This window comes from Lissotriton vulgaris, unplaced genomic scaffold (assembly GCF_964263255.1).
Source record: "Lissotriton vulgaris unplaced genomic scaffold, aLisVul1.2 SCAFFOLD_442, whole genome shotgun sequence".
Classification (NCBI taxonomy): domain Eukaryota; kingdom Metazoa; phylum Chordata; class Amphibia; order Caudata; family Salamandridae; genus Lissotriton; species Lissotriton vulgaris.
The window spans coordinates 443,013-462,870 of NW_028255431.1; the positions used below are offsets into that span (position 1 = coordinate 443,013).

Consider the following 19,858-nt stretch of genomic DNA (forward strand, 5'->3'; position numbering starts at 1 on the left):
TAGAAAGAGGTTTAAAAAAAAATCAAGGAAGGGGACGTGAGCGAGAAACGTGGTGATAGGAAGGAGTGGAATAGAAAATGAGGGGAAACAATGGATAAGGACAACCAAGGAGGAAAGAATAATAGAAAGCGTGGTGCATGGATGTCAATTCACCTAAATGTCACTGATGGCAGCAGTGACACCACAAGGTTGACCCTTTGACCTTTACTTAGGCAGCCCCGGCTTCCTATTTTCTGCTGAGTGAAGGGGAAGCATAGGAAAGTAAACTACAGCAAGTAGATATAAAAGTTCTATTTATTGGTTTCCTTTCTGTTCCTGACACAGGCTTTCATGGACCTATGTAACGGCATTACATAGGGTACCGAATATCAAAAGAGGAGAAACAGCTGCTAGTAGTGACTAATATTGATATGGAGGCAGGAGGCCCTTAAACATAGCCTGTCCTCCCTTGCCGCCACAAGGGATGCAACACTGCCCTATCAAAGTACTTTGAGATGTTCGAATAGTGACCCAATGATGCTCAAGAAAGCAAAGGCCTTCCCACTACACCAGGAAGACCCAGAATGTGTGACATTTCACAGATTCCCTTTCCCACTACTTCAGGCCAAGAGTCGTCATCGATTTGTAGAAGCGATGAAGCTGCCATTGCCTCAAAAGCAAATGGAAAAGCCATGGTGGCACCACCCCCAGGGCTACTGAGACCCATGTCTGCCTCATGCATCAAAGGTCAACAGACCACGGTCTGCAAAAGCCCACCTGCAGCCAAGGCCACCATGTACTGTGATAACCGAACAGCGGGTGGCGCTAGAGGAGTGGTAGACAAATCAATGCATCATAAACCAATCGAAAGAAAGATAAGCCCAACCTCAAATATTCCACAGTACACAGGCAAGGGGGCGCACATACCTCGTCTCTGTACTTTGTGATGTACGAGTAGATTTCATGCAGTGCGCTCATGCTGTTGAACTGGCTCAGGTGTAACCGTGACTGCTCGGCCAGGTACGCGCTCATATCCTGGTCACTGATCACAGGCATTTTTGCGATATCTGCATAATATCTGTAGAGAGAAGAAACATCAACTGTTAGTAACATCTTTTGAGGACCTAGGAACTGCCAAGCAAACAAATGTGGAGTAACCAGCCTCATCAAAGCAAACGAGCCTACTTTCCTCCTGTGGCAGCCTACCATATTGGGTAGATGATTCAGGGATAGCATCGCTAGCATATTTTTCGAACATCGACCCTCAGATCCCTGTAAACTTTTACATCTGGCATGTGATCTTGTAGGTAATGTGTACAATCAACTGTTTAACTTAAAGCACTCCAAACGCGAGTGCAGTTTGGAGTGTGCTTTGCCTTTATCACATAAGATGTGAAATGAAATGAAGGCATAATGTTAACTTACCTCAGTCTGACCCGGTCATCTTCAACATATATACGCTTTCTTGATTTTTCATGGTCTTTCAAGGTGCTCCAAGTAACAAAATGGGGTGCCAGACACCCAAGTTCACATGAACACTCTAAGGGAACAAAGTTCTAAAGTCTCCCAGCAGACTCTAAAGTCTGCTGGTGTCTCAAAAATCTCAAATCCACCCACAAGCGAACTTCCTCTACGCTGCTAGTATGAACACTGGACCATCCTGAAATAAAATGACTTGCTTTCAATGAGAATTATGTACAGGATTTCTTAAGGCATCATCTAAATCTAGAATGATCAAACAGAGTGCTTTTTCCAGGCTATAAAATGTCCCAAAATCACCTCAATCCTTGTAGGGACAAACTGCTTCTTTAATAACTGATGATTTTAAAGAAAGTGGCCAACACAAAATATTGGAATATCTACACTATTTGGTTTCCTCTCCCAAATCCGACAAGCCCTTCCTTGCTAGTTCTAACCCAAAGTGCTTTCTTGATTTTAAAAACAATTTGCAAGGGCCAAAAGTATTTCTTAGGAGGGCATTATCTGAAGCTGCAACTGCGGAATTCCAAGGCTGCCTAGTATTGATTCCACCTCATGCCTCTTTGTTCCACCTCCCTAGTCTTGTCTTTTTATATCTCTCTTGCAAATTCTTTTTCATATCAGCTTCCTCTATTGGTCACAATTGTCCTATACTTCTCTCCTCCCAAACTTCCGAGTCTTTTTCTGTCTTGCTCTCGGGTCAAAGTCTAATAATGAGAAACAAGTCCCCAAAAATGGGTGCTGTTGCCAACCACCCGAGATAAAATTAAGCACATGCACCACACTCATTCTGCTGGACAGGTTTTGAACGGATGTTCACTTCCTACTAGAGACTATGTTATTTTTTTTAATTCAGATTAATATGTTTCGACATTCACTCGAGAAGCCAAGTAGGCTGCTGTTGTCACATCAGTTTTCACCAAAGGTTTGCCACCAATAGCCAAGAAGGCAGCATCCCAGTCAACTTTTCAGGTCTCCACATGAGATCATTCCCATACAATGTCTCCAGGTGGAACTTATTGACAGAGAGAGCAGGGAACCTGATATGGTGTTGGCTCATCACCACGGGCCCCATGTCGGCCATCCCTGCCCAGGACTGGCCTCACCCGACTCACCGTTCCACCCAGCTCTTGTAGTTCGGGATGTCCTTCGCATACAGTAGTTTGTTGGAGGGGGAGTCCTTGCCCAGCTTGTGCTCCGACGTCGAGCAGGAGTCCATGAACGTCTGCGCCACCACCGACAGGCAAGCGTCCGTAATACTGTTCTTGTGAATGTCGAAAACAAACTGAGGGTTTTTAATCACGTTTACCCAGAAACGAAGAGGTAGACTGGAAGAGAAAGCATAAAAAACAGTCAGATGTATTCGGATATGGCGGGCAGCAATACACCACAGACGCGCAATTGCGCACAAACAGCAGCAAACGCACTATCTAAAATGGGATACGCATTTGTTAGGTAAGTTTTAAGGTTTCATCATAGCAGCCAGCTCTTGTACAGCATCAGAATACAGCGACCGAACCCAAATGATTCCATGTCCCTGTTGATGTTAAGTCTTCTCTTTGGGTCATGAGCATTCAGCAGCTCCTGAGCAGCATTCCTAGGAGGTACTGTTTACCGCTGGAGTTGTACAGATGTGCATAGTACTGCACTTCAGGTCGGCTGACCACGGTCCTCCCTGCGTAGTCACCGTTCTCGAAAGGCAGCAGGTCAAGCCGGGAAGACTTACTCCACGAAGGTATGCTGCGATAAGTAGAATTGTGCTTTCTGCTGGTTCCTTATACAATGCAACTCGTCCTGCACAAGCCACATTATTTCAAGCACTAAATGAATGGGTGCAAACCTAAGCAGTAAATCAGAATGAATTCATGAAGCTATAACACCACCATTACAAAACAGATCTGAGGACAAGAGGACTTTAATCTTTAAAGTAGTTCAGAAAATTCTCTGTGGCAAGAAAGCTGGCACGAGACCACACAGCATCTCTCTCCAAACCCCCTCTAGAACATTTGAATACATTTTTTTTTAAGATTCCCCCATTTCTACAACAATAACTAAATATTTCTAACACTCCGACATTGGGGTTGAGGGGGCCGGGGTTGACATACCGACATGGAGGGGGGAGCACTGCAATCGTTTTATGTACAGAAAAAGCATTGAATTCAGGGAAAAACACATCCCTGAAAAGATGGGAGACAAAAATAGTGAGGCATTCAGAAAGATTGGGACAGACAGGAGTGCAGTGATAACTCCAGGAATGCATCCAGTGCAGGCAGTGAATGTGAAAATGGTATAGTAATTGCATTTATGTATGGCCTACTACCCCTGACCAGGCTGGTCCTTTCTTTTCATTGGTTGCCTTGTGGCGGTATCTGAACTGCTGATGCGCGAGGTGCGCCGCAAGGTTTTTTTGTTGCCGACAACCAAACGCAGCCATTGAATCAGCCAACTGTTTGTGAGGTACAAACAGTTGGCAGATTCAATGGCTGCGTTTGGTTGTCGGCAACAAGAAACCTTGTGTCGCTTAAAGCTCCGCCATCGCAGACGTTACAACGCAAGCAAACACCATCATATTTTATTCTGAACATGGAAGGCATTAATTCCACAAAAAGGGATGAACCCCCTGAGAGATTTGCAATTTATCATTATCAAAGAAGGAGCATCATTGAAACCCTGGAGCGGCTTCCGACGCACCGCCCCTCGCTCCAGTGACTGTTCCTTTTATAAGACTGGAGTGGTGTCTCTTTGGCCACTCAAGAGTGTGCTGGTTCCTGCTGGAAGGGAGGTGTGCTGGACACGATGATATACCAGGCTTCGAGTTGCTGGGCTATGCATAAACATCTGGACAGCACAGTAGAACGTCAATACAGAGCAAGGTCTCAAAGACACAACCACTGCAGGCTGAAGAACATATAGCGAGGGCAGGGATCGCTGGTATTTCATTGTGGACCAAAAAGGTGGGAGAAGGCAGGAGTAGAGTGGGATTTTGTTCTGGCAGCAGCAAACCACTTGAATTTCCTTCCCTTTCAATCACTGAGTGATTAAACCCCTGGGGCTGAACCGACAGTACATGCAAATTACCAATGTATAACAGAAATGGTATACAAAGCATGTCAATCAAATGTCAGCCACCCAAGGCCCGCCACTCTCCCACATCAAAAGCGCATGCGCTATTCTACATCGACTGCACAATTTAAAGTCAAATTCAGCGACACATACAATACACTCCCACCCAGAGCAATTGCTTATTTCAAAATCCGTGCATATCTGCTAACTTACATTCCCTAAGCACCCAACCAGTATTCATGACCTCTTTTCTCACCAACCTCCTACCCACCCAGACGTCTGCCTGTGGGTTACGCCACCCGGCGCCCCATATGCGTTCACTACAACACACACCATAGCAAGAGTCACTACTGTATACACCCACATCAACCACACATGCCACCGACCAAATGTAATTGCACCAATAATTCAATACCTACGCTTTGTTACCTAACCAATCCCTGTCCCTAAGCTACGCAACATGCGAAGTGCCCAACTTTTATTTCATCATCATCTTAAGACATAAGTGTGTCCCGTGCTATCCAACTGTCCACAAACAATTAGACATCAGCACTTACAGAACAACCTCTTCGGTCCCATTCTCACCTCAACTCACACTATCTGCACAAACATGCAGACACTCAAATGTCCATGTCAACCACTCATGAACCAGCCTTCGCTTCTGCACCTTTGCTGCTGCAGATAAAATTCAATGTTTTCCCAGGAGGACACCTGGAGAAAGCGAAGGAGTTTTCCAAGCTCAGGTGATGCCCTGCATCCGTGCGGAGATGATTCTGCTTATTTTACGCTCATCAACATGAACAACTTTCCCTGAACAATGCATGAAGAAAGGCGTCTAAAGCACAAATATTTTATGAGGAGGTTCATTCCTAGGAAACCTACCTCCCTTGGGTGGACAATGTATGCTACTAGCTTCCTAGAAGCTTGTGAGGCCAGAGTAAAAGGAAGAGCGGACAAGACACTGCACTGGACAGTATAACAAATGTATAACGTATTTCTCTGGCATGGACATCTTCGATAAAGTCACACAGGACACACTGACTGTATGTGCCTTGAAAGAAAACTCCAAAACAAGCACTGGCGTTGCCAATAGGTCTCGCATTAGGAAAGTGTGAGCTATTGGTATTGTAAATGACAATAATTTTTTTAATATGTGTTGGCATTGAAAATATATAAATTAATAGCATTGTTATTTACAAAGCCAATAGCTTACACTTTCCTAATGCGAGTCCTATTGGCTATGGGAATGCTTGTTGTTAGCCAGCAAGGACAGTGCTGTTGTGGTGCTGAGTGATGCTGTTATGGTGCTGAGTGATGTGGTGGTGTATTAGAGTGATGTGGTGGAGTCCCAGAGTGATGTGGTGGTGTCCCAGAGTGATGTGGTGGTGTCCCAGAGTGATGTGGTGGTGTCCGTGAGTGATGTGGTGGTGTCCGTGAGTGATGTGGTGGTGTCCCTGAGTGGTGTGGTGGTGTCCCTGAGTGATGTGGTGGTGTCTCTGAGTGATGTGGTGGTGTCCCTGAGTGATGTGGTGGTGTCCCTGAGTGATGTGGTGGTGTCCCTGAGTGATGTGGTGGTGTCCCTGATGGATTTTGTGGTGTACATCAGTGATGTGGTGGTGTCCCTGAGTGCTGTGTTGGTGTCCCTAAGGGCTGTGGTGGTGTCCCTGAGTGCCGTGTTGGTGTCCCTGAGGACTGTGGTGGTGTCCCTGAGGGCTGTGATGGTGTCCCTGAGTGGTGTGGTGGTGTTGCTGAGTGGTGTGATGGTGTCCCTGAGTGATGTGGTGGTGTCCCTTAATATTTAACACAGAAACTGCAGTAATGGCCCGGACTAGTGCTTTAATTACGATTTAATACTTGCTGTTTGACAGCTGAGCTTACTGGACTTAATATGTATTGTTAGTGTTGCTGGGACTGTTATTACATTGTTCCTTGTAATATTAGCAGAGATCCTATTAACAGCATGGGCATAGTTCACACTGACGATTTACATGTATGCATTAGTGGTGCAGCAGGCGCAGTGACACTAAGACGCATAGGGGCAAGGGGCCTGGCCAACAGTATTTCATGTAAAGCTAATGTTTTAATTTACATCTTTTCTTGGTGATGTATTTTACGGCTTTTGACAGAGTTTCCTGGGTCCGTTCTCTTTGTAAAATATAGGCAAAGATGACATTTTTATTTATCTTGACGACTACAAAGTAATAGCATTTTCCGTGCATTTAAACGTATGCGAAGAGGGAGTTGTGATTTTACCCCTTACTTCAGCAGTGACTTCTATTTTTTTCCCGGAGCTTAGCTTCCTGCTGTTAGTTGATTTGCATCTCACAGATGCTGCCAGGCAACAGATTACAATCTTTATGACGCAGCTTAAAGCACTAAAGTATCCTGTTCTTGTTTCGTTTCCAACTGGTGAAAACATGTGATGTTTCACACTCTTGCAAGCCATGGAATTCCTTCCTTTGTTCTGCACACTTTCAGGCGTCCAGAATACCCCGCCATAAACCTCACAATTACAACAGCTCCAATAAAAACAAGCGAGGGGCGCTCAGGAGACAGTAGCAAGGAAAATGGTTAAGAGTGGAGATGGGGTGGGGTAAATGAGGGTCAGACAGGACAGAGATCTCTCAACCGTGAACAGCGGGACGGGGTGATTGAGGGATGGGGGAAGAACAGGCTTCTGAGTGCGTTCGGGAAAGAAATGAAAATAAAAGCGGGGCAATACAAAAACAATTAAAGGCGCGCTTAAAGTGAATGTGGTGCCATTCATATACAAATAAAGGTGCTAGAACATGCTATATGTTAAACTGCATCACTCACGTCTTTAAAGATACAGGGGAAATCTGTGTGCATTCGGGAAAGAAATTAAAGTAAAAGCGGCACCATACTTAAAACAATTAAAGGTGAAGAGGAACTAAAGTGTGAAATAATCCCACACGTATGTTACAAGCAATAGCACACAGAGGTAGCAAAAGAGCGTTATCTTTTCGGGTAGTGAAAGATAATTGATGTTTCGATTTAAAAAATTCTGCAACAATGTAAAACATCTAATTGAAGCCCAGAATGTGCATAGCGAGCTCAAAGTTGGAGGGGATTCTGGAAAGCTGAGTCACAAAGAAGACATTTTGTAACTTGTAAGGCGTCATCACCAGCGAATGGAGGCTGACAAAGAGAGAAGCACGGATAAGAAGGATCTGCCCCCATTTTCTAGCAAGAGAATGCACTGCACCCTTTCGGTGCTGGTGCCGGGAAACTTGCACGCTGCTGTTTTGATGGCAGAGAGAAAAAGAGACATTTTGGAGAAAGGCTAGAAGTACAGTTAGCACAAATAGTTTTATTAGTTGAAGAAAAAGGCACACACACTGTCAAGCTTTTAAACTAGAAAGCAAAGTGCAAGCTGTGTTTAAAGAGACGCGGGAGTAAAAGTGAAAGCGAAGTGAAAGCGATGACACGGCCGGGCGGCCGTGAGACGCGATCTGGGGTGGGGGAGGGGTGGTTGTGAAGGAATAGAGAAAGTTTAATATAAATCAAAGAGGATGGAGTAAGATACAAGTATGGAGAGAGCGGTAAATGAAGTAATTTGCAGGGAAATGTTTCTCAATGTTTATGAAGGTAGGCAGCACAGGACTGCAGATTCATTAGGCACCAAACTGCGAGGTCGATAGAGATCAATCAACCAACAAGGCAGCGCTGGGAGGGGGGCTGGGCACGAAGGAAGGCGAAATGTGAGTCACGGCCCTGAACGCATATGTGAAGGTCCATGTCGATGATTAAACATACCAAAGTCTGTGCACATGCAAGTATGGAGAGAGCAGTAAATGAATAATGTTTCGGGAGAGCCTGGTGCGGGAATGCGAGCGAGGGGAGGCAGGCAGATTACGAGGGAAGCCGGATGGGGGCGGGAAAGCCTGGTGGGAGGCGTGAACGCCGGATGGGGGCGGGAAAGCCTGGTGGGAGGCGTGAATGCGCGAGGGGAGGCAGGCGGGAGGCAGGCGGATTGGGAGAGAAGCCTGATGGGGGCGGGAGAGCCTGGTGGGTGGGCGTGAATGAGGGGAGGACTGGGCTGGGCTTGCATGCGATGCGCGTGCATGTACACGGGCACTGCATGAAAACCGCGGGGCTGAAAGCCCTTTGGTTTGAAGATGTTTTCGCCACATGAATTCTCGCTACGCTCGATGCGCTTGCGCGCATCGATAGGTCGCGAGACCTAAACACCTGGTGTTTGTAAGACTTGATAGTGGGCCAGCAGCATGTGGATCCAAACAAAAGAAATTGACCAAGAATGAAATGGATGGGCTATAACAAAAGCAAAATCCACACCGACAGTAAATCTGTTGGATTATTATGAATGTTAGAGAGATTAACTGAAGATCCCTTTCTGGAGAAAGTCCATTTAGACCCACTTACCAGTTACTTTTCCATGTGTGCCGAACATCGTAGTCCGTGATTGAATGTTTGTCTGCTTGTTCATCAAGGAAGTCGAACATATACTTGATGGCAAGCGGCAAGGCGCTACCACGGTGTGCAGTGCTGAATATCGTTTCAAATAAGTCATCTACAAACTTTTGTAAGGTACCCTGAAAAGAGAGAGGGAAAACAAAATGAGCTAATGGACCAGGATCAGTAACCCGCATCAAACATTTTTCGCCTGTCTTTATCTTACTCATTTCGAGTGGGTTTAACTGAGTAACAGAAAAGTAAGATGGTAGAAAGAGGCGATACAGAGTCTGTACATTCAAGATGGCCGCTTTGGCTGTTCTAACTTTACAACTCAACATCACCTCCTGCAGAGACTGTGCTGATAACACTCATCCAATGAAAAAGTTTCATACAAGCAAGCACTACTGGTTCAAGACGGGGATTCATCAGAGATGGATCCACTTCTAATCCCAAAACTTTTATGTTCTTTGACTTGAGAGGCCCAGTAGCCATGGAAATGTATTCAGTATGAACATTTCAGCAAGCAAGAGGCAATTACAGAAAGCAGCCTTTTTATGCACAATCCTTTTGATACAATGCCTCTTGCTGTAAACAACAAACAGGACGATAACTGCTTTCATCTCTGGCAATTATTTTATGGAAATGTACTTGAGGCGCTACTGTCGAGCCTGCTGCAAAGGGTTATATTTTGACTAACACCTGCCGCGCATGGCAGGAGGGTTGGCTTTTGGTAATAAAACATTACTTTATGTTAAAAAAACTTGAAATTCACTGAAAAAATGTATCATAGGTTAAAGTGACACTATATAGTTAGGAATTGTAACTATATCATCCTTTTTTACATTTTTTTAAAAAAAAACTTAGAAATCCATTATAAAAACCAAATGCTAAAGGGACGTAATGGTTAGCAATTGTGTCCTATTTGAATTTTTTTTTTAAACCTTAGAAATGCACATAAAAAAATTTAAAGGGATGATATATTTGGTTAAAATGTACGTTAAAACATGCAGTTTTAAACAAAACCAAAAAAATGTGAATTCACCAGTTATACTGATCTCAAAGAACTATATATAACTTGTGCCCTAAAGTAACTATTATTTGCGTCCTCGCCATGCATTGCTAATTACCCTACCTATGACATCACTGATCACCTCGCTGCAACATCTGAAGTTACTTCATTGATGACAACACTGTGCATAGTGGGGGCGCGAGTTACAGTGCTTTCCCCTAAACAAACTATAACTGGTCAATTTTAGTGGTTTTGCTGGTTTAAAACAGCATGTTTTAACTGACATTTTCATCTTAAGTCCCTTTAACCTTAGTTTTTTTTTCAGTGAATATATTAATTTCCATCAATGGAATTCGGGAATCCAGCTTGCAGCTCACACTCCAACCTCATCATAGCGGTACTGACTCAAGGCGCTATCTCATTAACTACTCTATACTGACTGAGTGTTTTTAATGGCAAAAACATTGAAAAACACACCTGCCAGATTTCCTAAAAGCTTAATTATGCTGTAAATGGATTTTCATAAATGCTCTAAAGAGTCATGAGTCACAGTAACACAAAGAAAATAATTTCAAAAGTGCACAATAATGAAACCTTCAAAAACGAAAAAGGACAAATGTACCCCCTCAATCCACAGGAACAATTGCTTTAACAACTGTTGCCATCTCGGTAATAGGAATATAACCTTCACCCTAGACCAATCACAGCTTCACCTGTCATGCTCCAACTGCTGTAAAACTGCAGTAAAACGTCGCAATTGCAGGCAGTAAGTCGAAATACTCACGTTTTTTTCTAGATTGGTTTAAAGAAATTATGGAATAAGCACATAAACGTATAAAAATACGCCCTCAATCAAAATGCATAACTACTGACGTTGAACAATGAAAATGAAACCTATTACGGCAAATGGCGGATTTTCTCCCGCCTCTAATAAACCTAGCAGGAGACGCCGCTTACCCTATGCACATACATCGCAGTAGCCTTCTTGGTGCACTATACGGAACAAAGCTATATTATATGCATAACTTCTACCCATGTTTATAGGTTCCATAATTGATGCGTGTTTTCATATCTGTGCAACAAGAACCCGGCTTCTTCCTGCCGGACAGACGCGTACCTCGACTGAAGGCGGCCATTACAGAACAACAGCCGTTAATTTGGGTCGTAGCCCATCGATTGCATGGCCTCTCCGGGTCTACTAGCGCTGACGGTGGGCTGCTGCTAAATTACTACGTCAATCACAGCAGGAGCCGCCAGCGCTAGGGAAATCATTTACTGCATTAACCGTAAAGCTGGGATACATTTTTTGCTTTGTCAACAGGACTTGGGCAAGAACAGCCTCACGCTGCTCTCACGGCGGGCAAGCAGATTTTTGTCCAAAATTGCTTATTTAGATTAACAAGCACTGAAGACAGCGGGGGTGGGGCTGGGCTTCCGTAAGGGTCTGCCACAATAAGCAGCTAAAAGATGTGGCACCCCCAGTGTATGCAACTGGTAATGCAGCCATCCATATATAGCTATGGGAGGTTGAGGAAGGGGCAGCCTGGCCAGAGTTACACCTCGACTGACTCCATGCTAAATGTCAGTGGCTAAAGCTATTGGGAAACAGACGACATCAATAAATGTCATGAGGCTTATCCACTTTTATTCTCAATTTTGCCTGCTACTTCTAAACACCTGAATTAAAAGGGCAAATGTGGTGTTTGTGACAAGTGCAAATTGAACGCCTGTGGCAGTGCAGGATTCTCATGTTCTCACACACACAAAGGCGCACACACACACAAAGGCGCACACACACACAAAGGCACACAAAGGCGCACACACACACACACACCCCTATCTTCTAAAACCCCGAAAAGTTGGACATTGGACAAATATGTACAACTCAAGACACACTATGTTAGCATAATCTTCACTAGATGAAATCAAGCTTAGATCAACATGGGGCTTGGATAAAATGGAAACTGCAATCTATTACTTTATTACAAGCATTGTACACTTGCTATAAAGACACATAGTTTGAGGGAGGTGAGAAAGAGCACATTCAATGCACACAGGTATTACACCGTGTTGTGTGGTCCCCGTGCGCACCATCAGACTGAAGACTAAGCAGTGTGGAAGAGAAAACAACAAGACAGCTGGGCATTTACATCAATGCGCCCAGGACCTAGACCATTCCCGTATCAGGACCTCCCTAAGGCTGCTGCAAATAAGGTAAGAGTTGAAAACTCACCACTTTAAAGAACACTACACCACAAGGCATTAACCGGCGACAACCTATCTACATAGATAAATAATTGGATACCCAGGGAATCCAATTGGTTAAACCCCAAGGAGTGATGCGATGAAGGGAGATGCATTACAAGCTGGCCTTCTGGCACCATCTGGCCAGTAGTGTCAGGCCAGCTCTTGCGCATATGAGCTTCAGAGCAAAGTAAGGAGAGAGAGACAACCCACTTGATCAGCACAGCAGCAAAAGAGGAAGGCCTTGTATCCACCACAAGGTCGTAAAAGGCTTTTCCGTTTCTGAGCAGTGGTACCTTTTCTATGTCCTTTGCTCGAAGTTGAAAGAAGGCATGTGCCGCATTGCCTGGCGACTGTACATGACCTCCCAGCATCTGCAACCAACGCTTGCTGCTATGAAGCAGGCGATGCCAGAGAGGCCTTTATGTCTGCCTGAACCTATCTGACACGTCAGCCCGCGTCAGTTTTTCACTATCATTGACAATGCCCGTCATTTTAAGAGGTGGTGAATTAGATTTTTCATCAAGAGGATAATGGATTTTTTTCTGGTAATATTTGCTTAGATACACTAGTGACATTAGAACAACCAGTGAGTCTCACTTCTGTTTTTTTGTAAGAGCAGGGGTTAAAGATTCTCTCTAGAAGTAATTCTGCCAATGCAGTGCCACCAAGAACTCTGCCTAAGATTCAAGTGCACAAGACCACAACTTTGATACCACACAGCAACTGCCCTACTGGAACTTGGCAACACATTTTACAAAAATAAGGGCTGCCATGAAGTGCAGGGCCTTTAGGACTGCTGCACTATTCACCAGAGCAAAAGATGAGTTTCAGAACACGTTGGCAGCTTGGTTCTAGAGTGAGTTGCTTGGATCCACCTTTCAAAGCCAATCGAGCAGCACACGGGGTACGCTAAGGAAGGTGGACGGCTTTGAGAGCTTCTGCCTTCCACCTCTCTTCCATCAACTTCCCTTTCTCTTACCTTGGTGGCCAGCAGACGCGTCAGATAAATTTCCGACACCATCTTGCTGCCTCGGTCTCCTTCCCGCTGGTCCAGGTGATCATGGTTCTTCACCAGGTGCCAGAGTTTGGTACCGCTCTCCAGGTCCGGCGTGATCATCGGCGTCCGCGACCGGAGACTGTCTGGGCTGCTGGCGGTTCGGAGCATGCTCTCTACAGGGGGGGCAAAACAAGAGAGGGCAGGCATCAGAAAAAGGATGAAGGGGGAGGGTCATCACCACAAGAAGGTAGTTTGATAGCTAGGTTGTCCATTTGCCCCAGCTTAGCAGGGGTACTTTACTGGGGTTAACATTGCCCCTCTAGACTCATTTTAGGAAAAGCCCAAAAACCTCACTTCTTTCATCACCAGCAATTTATGAGACCCCGCAGAGCTTAACCCACACTTTTCTCTCCCTCCATCAGGTGCCTCCTGCTAAAAGCTCATGGACATTTGAAAAGAAAGATCCTGCAAGTGCACGGTACACAAATTAACACCATGCAACACAATTCCTTCGATATTCAGGTCCCCGATCTCATGCATGCATGTACTGTGCAGCCAGTGTGATACAATCAATTTACAGAAACAGATAAAAGGGTTAAACTCTTTGAGGTGTGGGTCTGGTTCTTGTTGGTCATATGTCCATTTAAATGGCAAGTGATAAACGACAGTCACCTGTGGTATGTAATCCGAGTGTTTATGGATAGTGTATGGGCTCATTGTTGTGAGTGGGTACGGTGTGAGCATGGGTTTACTGTTGAAATGAAATGAAAAGGGGTTTTATAAAGCGCTACAGCTGCCCTGAGGCGTCCAGGCGCTAAGACAAAAAAAATGCCTTAAAAAGGAAAGAAACAGGAATCTAAATTAATCAAAAAGAAAGGTCTTGAGCTGTTTACGAAAGCTCAACAGATTAGGATTAGTTCTCAGATGCAGGGGGAGAGTATTCCACAACTTAGAGGCGTTATAAGAGAAGGAACGGCCTCCTGCTCTAGCTCTCTGAATTCTGGGAACCTTGGCCAGGGATGCAGATGATGAGCGGAGAGTTTTGTCGGGTAGATAGAGCGAGATCAGGGGGTAGCTAATTTCTGGACCCGATTTCCAAAAGGCCTGGCGAGCGATACACAAGGATTTAAACTTAACTCTCTTCCTAATGGGGAGCCAGTGCAAAGCTCTTAACCCAGGCTTTATTGGGGTTCTTCGTGAAATTCCGAGCAATGCTCGAGCTGCACAGTTTTGGGTTCGTTGAAGTTTTTGCAAACTATACTCTGGCACCCCAAGGTACAAGGCATTATTGAAATCAAGGCAGGATTGAATAAGGCCCTGTATGACTATCTGCCTGGTCTCAAAAGGAAGGAGTGGAAGAATCTTTCTTATCACCCTAAGGAGGCCAAAGCAGGTTGCCGCCACCTTGGTAGCCTGTGTGTTGAAGGTCAATGATTTATCTAACCATACCTCAGACTTTTGATGTTATCTCTGGGAGTGGGAGCTGTACCCATGCTCAAAGGCCACAGCAGCTCCAGGGTGGAAGGGGCTGCCGGGCCCAGGAGCATGAGCTCTGTTTTATCGTCATTGAGCTTCAAACATGACTTCATCATCCAGCTCTCGTTGTGGGTCTGTGTACGGATTCACAGTCTATGTATGGATTGCGGTTTTCGTATTGTCTGTGCATGGAGTATATATGGTTTTGCTGTTATGAGTCTATGTGTGGCGTGCATATTTCTTTGTTGTGGCTCTCTGTTTGGTCTGCCCTCTACAGCAAGTTGTGTGTGTTTGTGCTTTGGTGAGTATCAAAGGGGCTGTTTAATGAACACCACCTCTTCAGCACACCTCATTCAGGTGGACTGCAGGGGAGGGTCAGTCCCGAGTGTCTCCTTAAGCAAGTGACTGGCTCATGGAGAGACTATTTTCAAATGTTGACTGACCCTCAGAAAGACCCATCACCTGGACCGTACACATAATTATGGACTGGGCACAGTAACAGTTCTCCAATAGCAAATTTAAGTACCACTGTTTCATCACCCTGCCCCATGGGGAACCAGTTTAGTTAAGTTTATTTTGGCTGATGTTACTTCATTACTCATGGGTCTGGACTGAATACTGCTTGGGAGAAGGAGGGGCTCACATCTGAATTTAGCATTATTACATTTTTTTAGTATATGCGAGAGCCTAGCCACATTCAGTGCACATATTAAAGAGACACAACCAGTGTGACATATGTTTCTCTGGCCAAAGAGGCACAAGATGAACAAGAAAATTGTGAAAGTCTCCAAATCAAAGACAACACCCGTGTCCCTACCCTCTGCCAAAGGGTGCATGTGCCCATGCCTCCGGACAAGCGCGCTACTACCAGCCTGAACCATTTGGAAGAAGCTGCCCACATCTCCTTTACAAGAGCGTTCCCAGGTGAACGGGGCTCTTTTCCAGACCCCAGCCTTTCCACAGCACTGATCCTTCAGTAGACTCTACTGATTAATGAGCGCGAGTAGCCAGGAACCGCCAGGCAACGATCCGAAAGCGAGTAGCCAGGAACCGCCAGGCAACGATCCGAAAGAGAGTAGCCAGGAACCGCCAGGCAACGATCCGAAAGAGAGTAGCCAGGAACCGCCAGGCAACGATCCGAAAGAGAGTAGCCAGGAACCGCCAGGCAACGATCCGAAAGAGAGTAGCCAGGAACCGCCAGGCAACGATACGAAAGCGAGTAGCCAGGAACCGCCAGGCAACGATACGAAAGCGAGTAGCCAGGAACCGCCAGACAACGATACGAAAGCGGGGAAGAGTAAAGCCATCCAGGGAGGGTATGAAGAAGACCTCCTGGGGACATCTACGAAGCAAAGTAAAAGCTGATGCATGGAAAAGGACATTTGGAAAAAGAAACTCGAACTTGGCACCAACATCTTTGTAGAGTTGGACAAAGCGGCAAATTTCCAGTAATATCTCAGAAAATCAAAACAGAAAAGTAAACAAAAGCATACTAAAACTATTTTTATTCCAGAATCCAACCATTTTCTTGAATGGAAATAATTGTAGGTGGAGCAGCCATTTATGAAGGAAACACGGCAGCGGGCGGCTTCTCTTGTAAATGTAAATTGTAAAATTGATACTTGTATAGCGCACTACTCACCCGCAAGGGTCTCAAGGCGCTTGTACGAATACCGCTGTGGAACCCATCCTGGCTTTCCCTGTCAGGCGTCCACTCCTGGGCACCCCCAAGGTGGAGGCCAGGCATCCTTAGCGTTGTTGGGGCCGTTGTGGAGATTAAGCAAGCTATTGCCCAGAGCTGCAGAGTGGGACTCCATGATTGGAATAGGTATTGAGGCGAGAATTATCAGGTCCATGGAATTTTTTGGCCCAAGACCCCCCGGGGCGGGGAATTGAACCCTGGTCCCGGGCTAGACCTCTGCATCAGGGTCTGCCGCTCTAACCATTGAGCTACACTTCTCCTCTCTTAAATCCTCTATTATGCTGCATGATGCATTTTTTCTGTAAAGGGATCCAATAAGAAATCTTCAGAGCCTAGAGTAGAGGCACAGCTTACAGACGTTTGAAAGCCAAGTTCAGAAAAGAAAGCAGCTGGAAGAACCCCGAGATAGTACTAGTTTCCTTTACCTCCACTTGCACCCAGTACACGTCCCCCCCACCCAAGACATGTTTCCAACAAAGAATAGGCCATAAGCAAATACAGGCCCAGCATGACAGTACCAAGACCTGCTTATTCAACAAAGCCACCTGCCTGAAGTTCCTTCCTCGTCCACTACACCAGGTATCTGCTCCAAAGTACATTTCTTGAATTGGGGGCACGCCACCATGACACCTTGCGGCCACTTGCCATGCTGTTGAAGGCTGGACGTCACGTGTGACTGTCCTTGTCAGTGCGCGTAGAGGGGCTGGGGCCTGCATGAGCCAGAGGTAGAAGGTGAGCAGGAGCAGTGCTGGGTCACCTCGATGGGGTTGTACTAGATGCCGGGTAATGGCCCAAGCCTAGAACCAGGGGTCATATTGGGAAAAGAGGCGTGCCCGATCCACGTCTTGTAGACCGATGGTTGACTGAACGTAGTAGCTCTCAGTTCTTTCCTGAATCTAAGGTGGTACTACTAGTTTTTCAGCGCCAGGTGTTGAGCTTTCTAGAATATGTTAGTCTATATCTGGTCTATTTTGACCAGTGTAAACGATGCATCAGGTCGCGACAAGGGCTATTTTGACATGTCCACAGGTAAGCTTGTGAACTGAAGCTTTAATCTGGCAGCACACCTTTTACACTTTGTTCCTACTCATTAATGTTCATTGAGCAGCACACCATGAGGCAACAATTCCCAGCTGTAATAATGGATTCAGGAACTACATTATTGACGACTACAGGGCATGGCCACCCTGAAGGCTCCCGACAGAGAATCTTAAATTTACGGCTTGAATTTCATTTCGCGTCAACAGCAGGGTTATATTCTGGGGGATAATTCATCAGACCGAAGCACAGTGCTGCCTGACCCCTCTATAGTCATCACAGATTTTTGAGGTGCAGTCACTTGTAGAGGATATTAGGCCAGTGTGTTTTGAAAGCAGAGGCAATAAACGGGGGTGGGGGGAGTAAAGACTGCTGGTCGGGGAGGGGTGGGGCATCTCTGGAGTAGATTAAGCTATAAGGCCAAACACGTCTCACCCTCTGGCCACTGTGTTTACGTTGTACGTACCTACAAGGCGTACGTAGGTCAGAGGCGAAAAGAGCCTAAGTTAAACTACAAGGCCCAACAAGTCTCACCCTCTGGCCACCATGTTTACGTTGTACGTACTTACAAGGTGCACATAAGGCAAAGTCGAGGAGAGCCCCAATGTTCCCAGCTTTTTTATTTTTACAGCTTTGGCGCCTGTACTCAAGATGGGTCCCTGTCTGCTCAGCCTCCCAGGGGGCAGGGGTCGTTCTGTGGTGGGCCTTCCTGTGACCTGTGCCCAAGGAACTCCATTACTCACACAAACCATGATCAAAAGATGCTGTGGGAAAGTCCAGTTAGTGCTGTTCATAATAGCAAAATGGCTGCCACGTTGAAGAGACCATCGAGCGAATGACGTCTCAACAGGTTTCAGAACCCAACCAAAGAAAGACCGGGAACCCCTACTATTGGTTATTGTCGATGATGCAAAATTGGGTAAGAGAACAAGCATCTTTTTCACTGGATGTTGATGCTTCCATTAAAAGTGCCCATATCCAATGTGGCAGTCACGCCATGCTGTCTGGGACCAATGCAGAAGGAAAGAGCCGAGCCGGCCTCCAGCTGAGCATCCTTCCCGCCATGCACGGCGCTATTTAAAGACCACCAGGCACGCGGACTCGGGCCCCGGGATGCTGGCCTGCCGCAGTCATGACATTTTCAAGCCAATTATGATTCACATAATGAATTTCAGCATCACCATAAATTTCCCTTGATTTGAAATGAATTCCTCTGGTTTAATTAGAGACACTGAATAGAAAATGTATTTGACCTCAACACTGTCCTTTGAATGAAAGCAAACAACTGTCAAGCAACTTCTGAACACGGAGGGCATGTCAAGCACTGCACTGCCAGCACTAGGAGGGTGGGCGAGCGCTGCCTCTGCTGAGAGCGAAGACAGTGGCGCTGCGCTGCAGAGGGAAGATGAGGGCGCTGCCGAGAGCAGCGCCTGGGCGCTGCCACGGGCCAAGAGCAGAGGTTGGGGCGCTGCCACGGCCCATGATCAGAGCGAATGGCGCTGCCTCGGTCCGAGAGCAGAGCCTGGGGCGCTGCCATTGCCCGAGAGCAGAGCCCGGGACGCTGCCACAGTCGGAAGCAGAGCCCTGGGCGCTGCCACGAGCAGAGCCCGGGGCGCTGCCAAAGCCCAAGAGCAGAGCCCAGGGTGCTGCCATGGCCCCTGAGCAGAGACCAAGGCGCTGCCACGGCCCAAGAGCAGAGCCCAGGGTGCTGCCATGGCCCCTGAGCAGAGACCAAGGCGCTGCCACGGCCCAAGAGCAGAGCCCGGTGCGCTGCCAAAGCCCAAGAGCAGAGCCCGGTGCGCTGCCTCGGCCCGAGAGCAGAGCCCAGGGCGCTGCCATGGCCCGAGAGCAGAGCGGCCCGAGAGCACAGCCCAGGGCACTGCCACGACCCGAGAGCAGAGCCTGGGGTACTGCCATGGCCCGAGAGCAGAGCCTGGGGTGCTGCCATGGCCCGAGAGCAGAGCCCGGGGCGCTGCCACGGCCTGAGAGCAGAGCCCGGAGTGCTGCCTCGGCCAGAGAGCAGAGCCCGGAGTGCTGCCTCGGCCAGAGAGCAGAGTCCAGGGCGCTGGCACGGCCCGAGAGCAGAGACCAGGGCGCTGCCACGGCCCGAGAGCAGAGCCCAGGGCGCTGCCACAGCCCGAAAGCAGAGCCCAGGGCGCTGCCACGGCCTGAAAGCAGAGCCCAGGGCGCTGCCACGGCCCGAAAGCAGAGCCCAGGGCGCTGCCACGGCCCGAAAGCAGAGCCCAGGGCGCTGCCACGGCCCGAAAGCAGAGCCCAGGGCGCTGCCACGGCCCGAAAGCAGAGCCCAGGGCGCTGCCACGGCCCGAAAGCAGAGCCCAGGGCGCTGCCACAGCCCGAAAGCAGAGCCCTGGGCGCTGCCACGAGCAGAGCCCGGGGCGCTGCCAAAGCCCAAGAGCAGAGCCCAGGGTGC

General features: G+C 47.1%; 1 protein-coding gene across 2 annotated transcripts in view; it reads right to left on the reverse strand.

Annotated features, from left to right (window-relative positions):
* The window catches only part of LOC147659125 (plexin-A1-like), a 589,684-nt gene that overhangs the window by 11,905 nt on the left and 557,921 nt on the right, over window positions 1–19,858 (reverse strand). For both annotated transcript variants that reach the window (XM_086951953.1, XM_086951952.1), the window contains 4 exons: window positions 13,194–13,384; window positions 8,926–9,095; window positions 2,574–2,786; window positions 907–1,057 (listed from right to left, as the gene is read on the reverse strand). In XM_086951953.1, the coding sequence (XP_086808079.1) occupies window positions 907–1,057; window positions 2,574–2,786; window positions 8,926–9,095; window positions 13,194–13,384 (725 nt within the window). The remainder of the gene's footprint in view (window positions 1–906; window positions 1,058–2,573; window positions 2,787–8,925; window positions 9,096–13,193; window positions 13,385–19,858) is intronic.